Here is a 15,613-nt window from a genome sequence, read left to right as displayed (position 1 = left end):
TAGCAGAGTGCTTTGCATATAGTTGGTATCAAATATATGCTTGCTGAATAGAATTTTTTCTCAAGAACTAGACAGCTTCCACTCTCACAACAAGTTAAGGTGCCCTTGTTTTTCTTTCATTTCTCAAGGTGTGCTTTGTACTGTGAGTATAACACTGAGGCTATGTGGATGCTGCAGCACTTTGTAGTAAGGGGCAGGAAGAAGATGCCCTTGGCGGAACTCACGGAGTGGTGCCACTCTCCTGACTCCAGAGAGACTGAGTTTATTTGCAGGCTGAGATTTGCCCTCTCTCTTTCCTGTTTCTCTTTGTGTACTTCTGAACTGCATGGGTTTGGGGGGAAGAGAAGGCAGCTGCTTCTGATATTAGGTTATCAGTAATTTTAAAATATAGGGAGTCTTTTAAATATTAACGCAGAATAATAACACAACTGCAACCAGCCTCTTTCTCTGTTTCACAGTGTTTGCCTAGCCAGTGGACATCCTTAGATCTCTGGGGATGTTTCAGAGCAGGGTGGTATGATAGGTGAGTGCAGGGATGAGGGGAAAGCTGAAGGAGAAGGGGAGAACCTGCTGCACTGCTTTCTCCCCTCATTTCCTCCACTCTTCTCCAGCCCCCACCTCCCTGGGTTGCTATGCGGTTTCTATGGCAGCAGCATCCTCAGACTCAACTTTCACCCATCATTTAGAGCCAATTAAGGTAAAATAGTGAAGGGGGGGAGAGGAGGGCGGGAAGATAAGGGGGAGTGTTGTAGGGGAAAAGAGGGAGGAGAATCCAATTTAATGCTGCAAGTGAAGCATTTACTCTGCCAAAGTCGCATTACAGATTCTAAAGCTGCAATTATAGCTCCTCTTTTCCTCTTTCCAAGCCTGAGCGGGAAGCAGCAACAACTCTTCTCTCAGCTGTGGTATTGGTGGGTAGAGGACACATCACACAAGCAGCCATATTGAAGACCCATTGGGGGAAACCCCAACATCCCAGAAGACCCTTCCAGACTTCAGCAATTGCCTGCATCTCTTCTTAACCCTCTCCCTTCATTTCTCTCTCTCTCTCTCTCTCTCTCTCTCTCTCTCTCTCTCTCTCTCTCTCTCTCTCTCTTTCTCCTTGTTTCTTTCCCTGTCTATTCTTTAGTTCATCTGCCTCTTTGCCCCTCTTTCCTCCCTCTATTTCTATCTCTGATTCACCAGAGGGAAAAAAATAGTAAAAAAATGCCAATTGCCCAGTTATTGGAACTATGGAAAAAGATCGAGGTGGAACCCATGGAAATAGAGGTGAGCAAAAAAAAAAAAATGGACATTAATATACTCCTTTTTTACAGATTCCCTGAAGACTCTGACCTCTTCAGTAAATAGATGATTTTGCACATGTATAGCCTGATATTATACTATCAGGAATAAAAAGGCACGTGGTCCACAGGAGAAAAAAAATTTGGCTGTTCTCCTAAGTTAAACTTAATTATCCTCTTTTAATAAATACATCAGATTTTCATGGTATTTGCATATTCCACAACTAACCTGTTCCAGCTTTAATTACTAGTCAACAAGTGGCTTTCTAATAGATCTTTGCTTGCTATGGGGATGGGTGAGCAGTGATGTGTTTGGATCTAGAAGAGCTTTTAGAAAGTGGCATGAAATCTTTATCTGCCAGTAGGGAAGAAAGATAAAGTGGTAATAGAATTAAAGGAAGGACTTATTAACTTCATCCCAGGGGTTGTCAAATATGATACATTAAAAGTTGGTCTTGTTTAACCACCAACCTCACAGAGCTGTGATGGGAAAAGCTCTTTGGAAATCTTAATGAACTCTAGAAATGTAGTCCTGTTGTCATTGTTGTTGTTGTTATTATTAACTATGTACTTAGCTAGCTACTTGAAATCTCTATCAAAATATATTCATTTCATAGGATCGAGCTAGAAGGGGCATCAGAAAGCATGCCATCTAATCCCTTATCTTGAATTCTAATTGGTGTAAAATTTTGCTGTATTTAAGTATGTTTTCTAAAGACTGGGGGGTCGGGGAAGTGGGAGGGAAACATCACACTAGTTAAATAGCTAAATAAACATTCTGGGCTTACCATGGCCTCAAATTGTTATTTCTTGGAATGATTCTTCATAATGCTAAAACAATCTCCATCAAGTATGTCTTCACCAAATTCCAGCATGTTTTTTTCTTTCATAGAGTATTCACATCTTTAGAGAGTTTTTATTTTGCTCATGCTGCATACTTACTGTATCAAGAAATTAACAAATGCACGTTGCAATTTGAAAAAAAAGATGCAATTTTAAAGAGGAATTTAACTTGATCTTTATTTTGTTTTTCTTGGCAGTGGAGTTTCTGTGTGTGTGTTTTTTTAAAGAAAGTGATCCATTATATATGATTAATCCTAATAATTCTTTAAATATCATTTATTAAGGTGCTCCCCAAATTTTGAAAACATTAAATATTAAAAGCATTTTATAAATGAATTGAAGGAGATGTTGAGTTATTATTGGTTCATCAAAAAACTATTTAAATCAGTAAACAGGAAAGAGATAAGACAAAGGCTTGTCATTGTATTAATTACTTATTTGCATGCAGCATTGGAACATTACTTAGAATTGTTTAAAAATGACCCCTGCCCTAAAAGAGCTTAAAACTCCAGCTTTGTGTTTTATTAGATCAGGTCTTTTTCTGTTTAATAGCATCACTCCAAAGAAGGATTTTTAATCAGACTATTTTTTTTTTGCTTTTTTTTTTAAAGAGCCCCTGAAGCCTCTTAATTTCTGATATAAGGCTTAAATGCAGATCCCATAGTGCTTGGTAACTAGTGAAAAAACAGAGACACTTTGAGATGCATGAGGTTCCCAGGTGGGCTCTAGAAGACGAGGGGTAAGAGCAGTGTTTGGTTTTCCCAAGTTTAGCTTTTAAGCAGAGGTTCTGAAAGTGAAATATGGGCTACTAAGCAAGTCACAGGGAACTCACAGTCTTACAATAGGGATGCTAAAACACCATATGTTTTAGTGATTGTTTGAATTAGTTGCAGAAGGAAGGCTAAGTCTTTTAAGGCATTTAAACAATAACAATGTGATATAATCCTCTTTGAAGGATTATGGAGCTCCTAAGACAAAGTAATGTTGCTTCACAATTGAATAAGCAAAATTTAACTGACTTTGTTTTGAGCAGTGTGTACAAATAGGATAGCAAAAAAGTAAAGAAACTGAGCCTCCAGCAATTTGTCTCTTACTGGTTTGATTTAAAATTGGCACCTTCACAAAATATCTTTTAAAATGGATTGCTTTTCCTACCCCCACTCTCATCTCTGTTCCCTGCATTTACTATGGGGGAAAAAACAAACCCCAAATAAAAAACCTTCCAGGACCTCATAGATTTTGCCTCACCAAATTATGTCAACAAGTAAAATTCTCCAGTGCCAAACTTGTCAATCATTATCTTGTGTTGAGTTGGGATGACCAAGATCATGTTTTGGGGTAGATGGGCAATAGATGATATATGGTACATGTACTCATTTAAATCACTGCAAATCTCGGCTGACCCATTTCATTTGTGTCCTTTTGAAAGAGTCTGAACCTTTTTCTTCCCTGGGAGACCATGTGACACACAGTTATAACAGACATTCAGAAATGGGAAATCCTCAGGTTTTAAATGGTACAGGGGGGAAAAAAACACACCACAACCCAATTCCCTTATATTGTGGGCCTGAGGCTCTGTTCTGTTAATGCCTATGACCTGATTCATTTCTTCTCCCAAGCAGTCCAGTAAATTAGAGGTGACAGGAAAGGAAATAGACCTTTTTTTAGTCTTTACTTCTGCTCCAATGACATTTGAAACCATTCTCATTTCAACACTAGTTGTAGATGAATCAAAATTTCTACTCACTCTAAGTAGGTGATGCAGTGGATAGAGTGCTGGATCAGGAGACTCATGTTTTTGGATTTAAATCTGGCCTCAGACAAGCTGTGTGACCTTGGGCAAGTCACTTAACCCTTCAGTTTCTTCATCTGTCAAGTGAGCTGGAGAAGGAAATGGCAAAGCACTCCAGCATCTTTGCCAAGAAAATCCTATATGGGGTCATGAAAAGTCAGGTGTGACTGAAATGACTGAAAAACAACAACACAGGGAACAACATGGGGGTTTTTGCTACATTATGTACAACAAATAAAGAAGAATGGAAATGGGTAGAAATACTCTTTGATGATCTTTTGTTTGTCTCTGGATTAAGTGTTTTATCTTGCCTAAAACTTCCTTTGTCCACCCTCTGGCCTTCCCTATGACTTTAATATTTAGGTTGTTATGAGTCCCATTTGCTTCACCTTTCAATTGTGTTGTTAACTGATACACACACACACACACACACACACACACACATATATATGAGGCAATTGGGGTTAAGTGACTTGCCCAGGGTCAATTGCAATATATATTTTGGTCACTAATTTAAAATCCTTGCTAGAAGCATCACACACTGTGGTAGAGTTTTAAAAGTACTAATTTTGTTTTCAGAGGACCTGGGTTCAGATCTTGGTCTTATCACTTTCTATCTCTACATACTACTTTAAAACCCCTGGGCCTTGCTTTCCTTATCTGTACAAAGAAGGTATTCAACTGGATGGCCTCAAAGCTCCCTTTGAGCTCTCTGTCTGTGATCCTGTGGCTCACTTGAATCTATTTTCCCAACTCTTTATAAAGATTTTAATTCTTCAGATATGTATGAAGTGAATTGAAGAAGAAATGTGAACCTGAGACAAAATTGCTGGTATTCTACCAGCCTGTACATTCGGTGCTTTCTCTTTTAAGTAGCAGAGAAAGTGCTGACCTGCATCGGTAGAGGACAAAACTCTCCCCGTCAGTGATATCACAGGCTCAGTCTCTGAAATGACATAGACTTCTTGTACTATACTACGCTGTTGACAAGGGCTTACAATGTTAATGCATTGACATTTTTTTCCTTTTATTTCTAGACCACTGAGGAGGTCAGCCTTGATGTAGAGCCTACAACAGAAGAGGCCACCAAAGATGTAACTATACTTGTTTCCTAACATTCTGATAATCCAAGGGTAGGAGGTTGGATTTTGCTCGCCTACATCTGGCCATTCCAAAGAAACATTTACAGTAAAAAGTGGCATTTCGCTATAGCATCTCTGAGGAAATACTGAGAGTTTTAGGAAGGGGAAATGAACTAAAACAAAAGTTAGCCTCTAATTCAGGAACTTCCTGAAGGGAGAAATGATAAATTATTAAAACAAATTAAGGATAAAATGAAGAGTATTAGGTATGGAACAGAGTAGTAGGTGAATGAGATTGGTAAATAATTACACTTACTTGGTAGTAAAATAATTCAACTTCTTGAGGTACTGAATGGGACTCTACTTGTTACCTTCCCTTTGAAGTGACAATTAGGTATTAAAAGATGTGGAAAGGGGGCAGCTAGGTGGCGCAGTGGATAGAGCACCAGCCCTGGAATCAGGAATACCTGAGTTCAAATCCAGCTTCAGACACTTAGCACTTCCTAGCTGTGTGACCCTGGGCAAGTCACTTAACCCCAATTGCCTCACTAAAAAAAAAAAAAATTAAATAAATAAATAAATAAATAAATAAATGCTTGTTGCTTAATTATTTGATTTCCACATTTCTCCCCATCCCCAATACTCACAATGCCTCCAAAGACCAAGTCAATTAAAATACTAAATTAAAAAAAAAAAGATGTGGAAAGAAGAACTAACTTGTGAAAAGTAGAGAAACAAAGGTGACACAATTAATATGAAGGGGCCCTTTTTAGAGATAGGAAAGATGGCAGAATATTCTCTTTGACAAAAAATAAGAAGGCTAGAGGCATAAGAAAGATAAGTATAGAAAGGAAGGAGAGGAGATAGCAAATTTAAATAAAAGAGAAGAAACAAAGAGGATAAATATATAGAAAAAGATAATATCCTGAGGGGAAAAATGGATGGGGATCAGGAGTAAAATGGGACAAGTAGAAGGAAAATTAGCTATTGTTTGAAGATAGTCACTCTTTGGTTTTCTTTCTGATAGGAATAAATGTTCTTGACAGAAGTAGCAGAAAATGAGGCAGCATTTAGTCCATAAAATTGTCTATGAGGAAGACACTGGATATTAAGAAGCCAACTTTCAAATTTCAATTTAAAATTAAATAGGAGTCATAGATTGAAAATAAGTTTTAGAGAAATAATTCTGTTGAAGCAGGTGAGCTTTTTTTTTTTATGTTTTGGGTAAGGCAATTGGGGTTAAGTGACTTGCCCAGAGTCACACAGCTAGTAAGTATCAAGTGTCTGAGTCCTGATTTGAACTCAGGTCCTCCTGAATCCAAGGCTGGTGCTTTATCCACTGCGCCACCTAGCTGCCCCAGCAGGTGAGCTTTTTATAACTTACCAAGCAAAATGGCTTTCTGAAAAAGGTGGAACTATGGAAAATGTACAAGGATGGCCAGAATAGGAAAGATTACATATTAGGCAATTGATGTCCCCCAACAACAACAACAACAACAAAGCATATATTACATACTTACTAGGCACTGTGGGTAAGTGCTGGAAATACAAATACAAGCAGGAAGAAAGATAGGAGTTTGTAGGAAAGTTTTGGCTTTTTAAAAACTTTTTAAGTTTAAGTAGAGTAATATTTGATGGCTAAGTCTTAAATATGTGAATTTAGAATGTTATCATGGTCTGAAAAATCAAATAAAGAAAAGTAAAACAAGATTTTAGTCATTTTTCTTGTTTTGAAGAAATGAGTGATAAAATAAAGCTATAGGAATTATACTGACTTAGATTTCCATTTAAAAATTATTTGTGAGATAATTAAAACTACAGACCAGGTGTTCCAGACTAGGGAGTTTGGGTCAAAGAGAAGTATTTTAGAAGATCATATCTTCAGATGTTGGAAACCAGAAATTTACCATATGTAAATTTTGCATGTCAATATGAATAGCAAGCCAGATGCTACTAGATTTCTCAGATGGATTCATAAGTTGTTTGGTCAAAGAAAGCAAAACATAATTATGTTGCTGGCTCTTAATCTGACTGCCGCTTAATATCCTGTACTTCTGCTGCTGACTTGTGAATTTGCGGTCTTGATTCTATTCTCAGCTCAGCAACTGACTTGCTGACTTTGGTTGAATGCCTTTGTCTCTTCCAGTACCTTCACCTACCTTTTTGGAAAAAAAAATAGACATATCTACCCTGACCAGCCCCAAAAGGCATGCTTAGGTTGGATATACTGGAACGCTAGTGACTTTCTGGGAAGGAAGAATATCCTTCACCGAGTGGCATGTATGTTAAATACACTGAACATAGATCATGAAAATTTGGCAAGTGCCTAACGTTAAGGTTTAATACATGTCAGATAATAGCCCTATAATTTAATAAGCAATGGCTTTCTTTTCTTGTACCAGTTCATAGTTATGGAATTTTGCAAGAATTATCCATTGAGGGAACTCTGTGTATCAGTTGTTGATAGATAGTTGTGTTCTTTCAGCTTAGTGATCCAAGAAATGATAAAGGGATAGGTATTTGGGGATATTCATGGTAGTGGGCCTAAAGTTTGAACTTATAGATAAGATTGACTGAAACGCAGGAAAAACTCGACATACATTTCATTCCCTGAATGCCTGCTTTCTGAAGGTTTACAGACTTCACTTCATCTGTGCTTGAACATTTTTGATGCAAACTGGGAGGGAATACTGCTACTGGAATTGCTCTTGAATGCATCCATATCCATAAAGTTTTCCAAATGTTATTTCTGATAATCAGGTCATGAGAAAGAGGAAGTGATTACTATTTCTTGACATTTACCCCTCCTGAGGTGTCAGAAATGTGTATAGCTTGTGGTTCTGAGTAAATGGAGAGATTCCAAGATTAGTTTTCTTTGGTCCATGTACATAATATCGATGTAGATGTCTGTTTGGGAAGAGCAAAGAAAAGGGTTTTGGTCAATCCTTTGGAATTTATGCTCGAATTCCAATGGCAGGTTTTTTGGTTTAGCATGTATTTTCCATCTAAAACAACATGCAGTGGCTAATGACTATATTAAAGGCAATTATTGCTTTCATAATGCCTTGTTACACTTCAGAATGCTTGGATGGATGATAAATTATTGTTTCTCTTTTATTGTTGGAGACATTAAAGTTTGCTATAGAGAAATAAAATTGTGGTTGGATTGGATATAAAGTTATGTAAGTCACATAGGTCCCTCTGAGCTTGTGTGGTTGTGATCACCCTTCCTTTTTTGTTTTCCTCCTTTCTTTTTTAAAGAATAACAGAAATGAATGTCATTAATGGAATGTCCATGCTGCACATGTCCTTTAATTTTTTTTCTGGGTAATGAGGGTTAAATGACTTGCCCAGGGTCACACAGCTAGTAAATGTCAAGTGTCTGAGGCCAGATTTGAACTCAGGTCCTCCTGAATCCAGGGCCGGTGCTTTATCCACTGTGCTACCTAGCTGTCCCCATAAACAAATTTTCACATTGATTTTTTCCCCTTGGTCACACAGCTAGTAAGTGTCAAGTATCTGAGGCCGGATTTGAACTCAGGTTTTCCTGAATCCAGGGCCAGTGCTTTATCCATTGTACCACCTAGCTGCCCGCACCTGTCCTTTTTGACATACATTATTTACCCATTTGATGAACAAGAATAATTTTGAAAAAATTTGTTTTGTCTGGATACAACTAATTTTATGCATTCTATTATACTTTTCCACAACATGGCCTACCTGTTGTAAATCAGTTAACTTTTTGGAAAAAAGTTTAGCTTGGTAAGAATCTAAAATATAAAAACAAGCTTTGTTTTGTATAAGGGACTTAATGTAGCAATCTTTTGTTTTTAAAATATGTTTTATTAAAGCCTTTAAAATACATTTTTAATGTTTTTACTTTTTTGTCAAAGTGATTTTTGGAAAATATGCCCTTGGTCTTTTCTTGAAATTGAACCTTCCTTTGTAACAAAGAAAAGCATTCAAGCACAAAATGCTCGATACAGTGATCATGTCTAGCAATGTATATAATGCTCTTCTCTAGTAGTAAGTAACCCACCCCTCTGTGGAGACATTATATGTTCTCTGGGACAATTAATGTTTTTTAAAAATAACTTAGCTTTAGGCTTCCTCTTAGCAGCATATCTTTTCCTCATCATCTACTGAGAAGAACACTTCATATCTTCAAAGGTACCATTATAACCATCACGTTAGGGTTGCATTTTTTTTATACTTATGGACTTAAGCATCATTTTATCTACTAGGGAGGCTAGTGTTTCCTAATCTTTAAAAAAATTTAATTACTTTGGTGATTTCTTCTAGAAAACATTTCTCAAGCTATGACTTTTAAGGAATTATTTTAAACTCTTCTATGTAAAGATGGATCATAGTCACTGAAGGAACAAGAGATTGAGGTCTTTGTTGTCATCCTCTTAACTTCCTTTTTGTAGGCTCTCTACATTAAAAAAGATAAAGCTACCAACCAGTAAGGATATATCCTACTGCTTATTTCCTAAGGGTTAATAGATTGTGACTACTTAGTTTGAGGAAGAGTCAAATGTATCTTGAGATAACTGAGACACTCCTAAAGCCATGGAATTTAAAGTTGTTTAATAACAGTCAAGAATAAGCCCCTTTAATTCTCATACTATCTTTCAGAATGTTTATCCTGTTTAGGGATATTTAGGGATTAAAGCAAAAATCTGGATAATTCTCATTGGGAAACAATATCAAAAGAAAACTTGAACTTTCTGATTCACAAAGCAGCCAATAAAATATTGGAATATTTTACCTTAATATTTTTAGAGTTATTCATCTATGTTGGATGTTATTGCTGTTAATGAGAAGCAGTGTTTTGGAAGGGTAAGAGCACTGGATGGAAAGACCTGTTTTCAAATCTTGTCTTCCCTCCTTACTAGCTGTGTGTGACTACAGGTCATTTGATCTCTCTTGAGTTTTAGCTTCCTCATCAATAGACTAGGGATTATAGTAGCATCTCTCTTACAAGAGTGTGAAGATCAAATGAAACGATGTCTGTAAAGCACTTTGCAAACTCAAAAGCACCACATAAATGTCAGCTATTCCTGTTAACGATGTAAAAAATAATTTAGCTGATTGGATGTTCTCTGGAAAACCAGATCGAGGGAGCTATTGCGAATAGCGTCACGTTTTCACTTGTGACTAGTGAGTCATAACTTTTCCAAAATGTTAGGTCCTGTTCTTCTTTGAAAATTTGGGAACAGTATAACCCAGATGCGGCAGAGAAAAATGCTAGGGAAAATGCAGTGTGAATTTGGTGATTTTCTTTAAAAGATTTTTTAAAAAAAATTATGAACTAGAAAGCTTTCAGCAAACACGAACATATGCAAAAAAGGCCAGAAAATGAGGATTATACATAAAACTGAGACTCTATTACATAAAGCTGGTGGGTTTTTTTAGATATTAGGTATAACTATAAAGCTTGGTAATTTTCTGGTATAATTAAAAAAATGTTCTGGATTGAAATCAGAGGGTTTAATTCCTGTGTGTCACTTACTAACTATGTGACCTTGGGCAAATTAGTTAACTCCTCTGGATCTCAGTTCCTTTATCTGTAGAACAAGCGGTTTGTTCCTCTGATGGCCCCTTCCAACTTTAAATATATTATTTGATGATTCTGTACCAATCAACGGAGTGACAGGAGAGAGTAAAGGAAAGGATAATGTCAGGGGAACTGGGCCATGAGTTGCACAGACAGGGCATTTTATCTGTGAAAGAAAAACTGCCTGAAACTTACTTGAGAATGTTTGAATATACATACTATCCTCTCTTTAAGTCAAAATGTTGTTCTCAAAACCTGTAATATATATCTAAAAGTTGGGGTATCATCATTGCTTTTTTTTTTGGTGGGACAATGGGGGTTAAGTGACTTGCCCAGGGTCACACAGCTAGTAAGTGTCAAGTGTCTGAGGCCAGATTTGAACTCAGGTACTCCTGAATCCAGGGCCGATGCTTTATCCACTGTGCCACCTAGCCGCCCCATCATTGCATTTTCTTTCCTTTTTTTTTTGCTGGGCAATTGGGGTTAAGTGACTTGCTCAGGGTCACACAGCTAGTAAGTGTCAAGTGTCTGAGGCCGGATTTGAACTCAGGTCCTCCTGAATCCAGGGCTGGTGCTTTATTCACTGTGCCACCTAGCTAGCCCTGCCATCATTGCATTTTAATGGTAATCATTGAAATTTTGAGATCCAGACAAGATGATGAATGTACCAAACATTCCAGAGATAGATGTAGTCTTTAGCTCCTGTTTCTTCCCTTCTACTCCTGCTGCCTTTATAAAGCACAATACATTCATTTGCCACCAGAATTCATGTAGGGGCCGGTATTTTCCACCTGTAACAGAGAACCTCAGAGGGAAGCATTAGATAGTTGCTATCTTTCCTATGAGGCTTCCAACTAAAGTGCAGAGGGAATGGAACTTACTGGTTTTTTAATATCCACCATTACAAATGGCACAGCACTAGCCAGGGTTATTATCTAGGGAAAACCAAAGTGAGTCACCCAGTAGGACTGAGCTCATTAATTCTCCATTTCTCAGAGCAGATAGGCAGGATAATTTATTGCTCCATTAAAAAAAAAAAAACCTTAACTAATGGAAGTGAGATAAGACCCAGGGACTAATAAAACAATTAAGAGCAAACGGGGTTCCAAATTTAAAGCAAATAGTTAACATTTTTGTGATTATTAGAGTGACATATTTTATCACTCATTAAAGTGATATATTTTATACCCTAACTGTGATTAGTATCTTAATGCCTTGCTGCCTTTTAAAACATAAATATCTATCATTCTTTTAAAAAAAAGACTGTTGTTTCACAAGTCCCATTGAATATGTCAAATGCATTTGTCCCATATCTTATTGTTTTTTCCCTTCACAGAAGGAAAGTAAATTGTCATAATTGTAACTAGGAAGGGGCACCTGTAGTCTCGGTGCAGGGTGCTAAAATTGGGATGGTGCTGAAAGCACTTTCACTCCTCCTGCAGCAGGAATTCTTAACTTTTTGTGTGTTATGTTCCCCTTTGGCAGTCTGGTGAAGACTATGTACTCCTCAAAATAATGTGCTTAAATGCATGAAGTTAAATATGCAGGTTTACAAAGGAAACCAATTGTATTAAGATGCAATTATCAAAATATATATTTTTTAAATCACAAGTTTACAACCCCTATTCGATGTGGTAAATACAATTAAGTTTATCACCTAGTTATCAAGAATAAATGATTCAAGTAGATGACAGGATTCTCCCTGCACTGCAAGAACATTCCAGATGAGCTCTGGGACCTGTCCCACCCTACTTTGTACCCTACCTTACCCTGTTTGTTTCCCTCATCCCCAAATGAATAGCCCTGAATGTCAAGATTTTATGTTATGCCCCATAATGCAAGATAGTTTAATTATAATTCATTTGTGAAATTCATTGGGTGGTGTGGTAAGGAAGTAAATAAATCACCTTCTTCCTTTCTATCATTTATGTTCTTCTTCTCCTCCTCCTCCTCCTCCTCTTCCTCCTCCTCCTTCTTCTTCTTCTTCTTCTTGGCAATGAGGGTTAAGTGGCTTGCCCAGGGTCACAGAGCTCTCAAGTGTTAAGTGTCTGAGGTCACATTTGAACTCAGGTCCTCCTGAATCCAGGGCCGGTGCTTTATCTACTGCACCACCTAGCTGCTTCAATTATTTATCTTTAAAAGCATCATAGAACTGGTGACTTTATAAGTAGCTTCATGAGATATTTGCATTTATTGAGGGAAAGATGAAGAATAAAAACAAGTAAGTTTCTAAATAAAGTGAACCCTGCGTATTATTTGATTTGTATCTTAATAATAACTTCCCCAAATCAGTAAAGGATAAACTACTATAAACTAGTTTGATTTATCCCACCACACTCCTCTGTCCTCTGGCTTGTTCCATTGCTTCTTAAGTGTTAGTTACCCAATCTTGTTGACTATGTGAAAATTATTTGTTGTTAATTTTAGTTTCTAAGATTTACTCTTCTTGGTTTATAGCTAGATCAGCAGTCAATGCATTTTACAGCCTATTTTTCCTCTGAGGCTTTAAAAACTTTGTTCATGCTAAAGAGAACAATATAAGCAGGACTCTGAGCCATGAGCTACAGAATGCCTTTTTTGGACCCCTTGTCAACATTCATGAACAAGTGAATGGCTTGGCTCCATTTAGATATGACCCTTGAGTAAGCAGGGTGATGGCCTAGGAAATCACTTGATTCCCCTTTCTAATGACATTTCAAATTAAGTAATAAAGAAAACACCAGTTTTCTCTTGGGAAATTGGGGCTCACAATGGATAATCCCATGTGCTGACAAACCTCTGAACCATACAGTAAAATATTTCAAGTGCAATTTTCTGTTACTCTTAAGGAAGTAGATTTAAAAAAAAAAACACTCTAAGATTTGAATTGTTACTTCTTACAAGGGGTCCACAGGCTTGATCCCCTTGAGTCTAACAGTGCTCCTAGTCTGTTGTGAAAAAATAAAAAAAAACTTCATGTCATGGAAAATCAATGCAATTAAACTAATAAATGTCTATACATATTGCCTCCTATCAATTCTTGGGAATTTAGTGAGCAGTCACTGCTTTTAGCTCTTATTTTTAAAGGCGGTATATTTGAGGTATGAGGAGATGAAGTAATTTCATATCTCAGAGGATTGATAAGTAATACTGCAGGATTTTAATGTCAAAGGTTTATGTCATCTAGTTAAGAGGACAGTTCAGCCATTAGCATGTTCCTGATAACAAGCATGTTGATTAATGGTAGACATGTACTTGTTACATTGTACAAATTTTTTTAAAAACCCAGTAACTCTTAAAAGTGAATTGTAAGGGGCAGCTAGGTGGTGCACTGGATAGAGCACCGGCCCTGGAATCAGGAGGACCTGAGTTCAAATGCGGCCTCAGACACTTAACACTTACTAGCTGTGTGACCCTGGGCAAGTCACTTAACCCCAAATGCCTCACTTAAAAACTGCTAGTCTAAGGTGAGGTCTTCATATGATAGTGGTCATGTCAATGACATACATACCAAATGATAATACAGAATGTTCCCAAAAATCTTAGTGTGGTTTTAAGCTTTAATAGTTTTTTTAAAAAAACATTTTAATGAAATCTATTAAAGTTCAAAACTGCACTAAGACTTTGGGAACACCCTGTATAATTGGTTCAAGTCAGCGAATGACAGTCTTGCCTCTTGCCCCACAATAGGGAGGGGTCTAGGCTTTTCTGGGAGAGTCACTGTGGCTTCAGTTCTCCAATATCTGCTGGGAAATTAGGATGGAGGAGCAAACTGAAACCCACGGATTATTCCCTAACTGGAATTTTGGGGGAAACCTCTGCTTTACTTCCATGTCCTGAAATTTTTATGAGATATGTGGAATACCCTTGTAATAAGTTCAAGGAATTCAGGGAACATAGGCAAAGACTCATTATAAGGCTTATTGATAGAATATAAAACTGATTTAGGGAGCATTCTTAATCAGAGAAGCTAGACACAAGATGTGTATGTGTCTTCACTTTTGTCTAAATTCAAGCAAATGAAGCCATAAGCATTTTTGTGTGGTTAAGTTGGAGGAAATGAGCCATCTAGTTAGCCACCTTTATGTTAGAAGGCTAGAAGGTTTCCTAGTGGAAAAGACAAAAATGCTTTAATCCAGAGTGATTGTACCCCAGTCATCTTTGAATACAAATGGGTCAGATAAGCCTAAACACAAATGTTGGTAGAGTGCTTTTGAAGTCAGAGCTGGAATTCGAGGACAGCCAGAAGCTGCTCCAACTGCCTCTTGTCTGCTTATATCCTCTTTGATTAAGGGGGCCTGATTTAACCAGCCAGCATTAACTCCCTTTTGGTCCCTGTGCGGGAACTTAATTCTTCCTCTAAAGGTGTTCAGAAATGTGTCTAGGAGATTCCCAAGCTCTTGGGCTAGCCCTGAGAAGAAAAGAGTTTGTTTTTTGTTTTTGAAACAGTAGACTTTTTCCACAGCTCTAGGGAACCCTGTATTGCCCTAGAAAATTTTTGAGGGGGCAGATACAAAAATGAAACCTTAAAGTCTAGAGATAAAAAAGGAATGCAGATTTTTCTTTCTTTTTTTTTAAAGCATTTTTTTTTAATAAAGTGGTTTTTAGAGTCTGCCTGAATGCAACTCATCTCATCCTCTGCTTGGTTTTTCGAAGAATTTATCTGTAATTACAATTGTTTAGGTTCCTTTTAACTAGTGACCATTATTCTGTTGCTCACATTTATGTAGCCAGACCTATTCCAAACTCCTTTTTTTTAAATATAGGGAACATAAGGGAACCCTCAGATGTATTTTGTTTTCGAATCAGATTCACATTTGAGTATTCAAATTGGGGCTCATTTAAGCTAATTTATCTGTATTAGCCATCATGGTCCTGAACTCAGAACCGAGTGAGGCAGTGGGTTATAACAAATGCCTTATAAGATTTAGGATCAGAAAACTCAGGTTCAAATTCTGACTGTGATGCTGCTTGACTCTGGGCTCTGCTAAGTGTATGGTCAACAACAATGTATTCGACCTCTCTGGGTCTCAGTTACCTTATCTGTAAAATGAGGGGGGGGGTGGACTAAATG

General features: G+C 37.3%; 1 protein-coding gene across 1 annotated transcript in view; it reads left to right on the top strand.

The window, feature by feature from the left end:
- Nucleotides 1-1,169: 1,169 nt before the first annotated feature.
- The window catches only part of RPS6KA2 (ribosomal protein S6 kinase A2), a 599,568-nt gene continuing 585,124 nt past the window's right edge, over nt 1,170-15,613 (top strand). The window contains exons 1-2 of the mRNA XM_044005229.1: nt 1,170-1,269; nt 4,956-5,012. Of these exons, the coding sequence (XP_043861164.1) occupies nt 1,207-1,269; nt 4,956-5,012 (120 nt within the window). The 5' untranslated portion in view covers nt 1,170-1,206. The remainder of the gene's footprint in view (nt 1,270-4,955; nt 5,013-15,613) is intronic.

Source organism: Dromiciops gliroides, chromosome 4 (assembly GCF_019393635.1).
Source record: "Dromiciops gliroides isolate mDroGli1 chromosome 4, mDroGli1.pri, whole genome shotgun sequence".
NCBI lineage: Eukaryota > Metazoa > Chordata > Mammalia > Microbiotheria > Microbiotheriidae > Dromiciops > Dromiciops gliroides.
The sequence above is the reverse complement of the archived record's forward strand: the minus strand, read 5'-3'. Positions and strand labels throughout refer to the sequence as shown.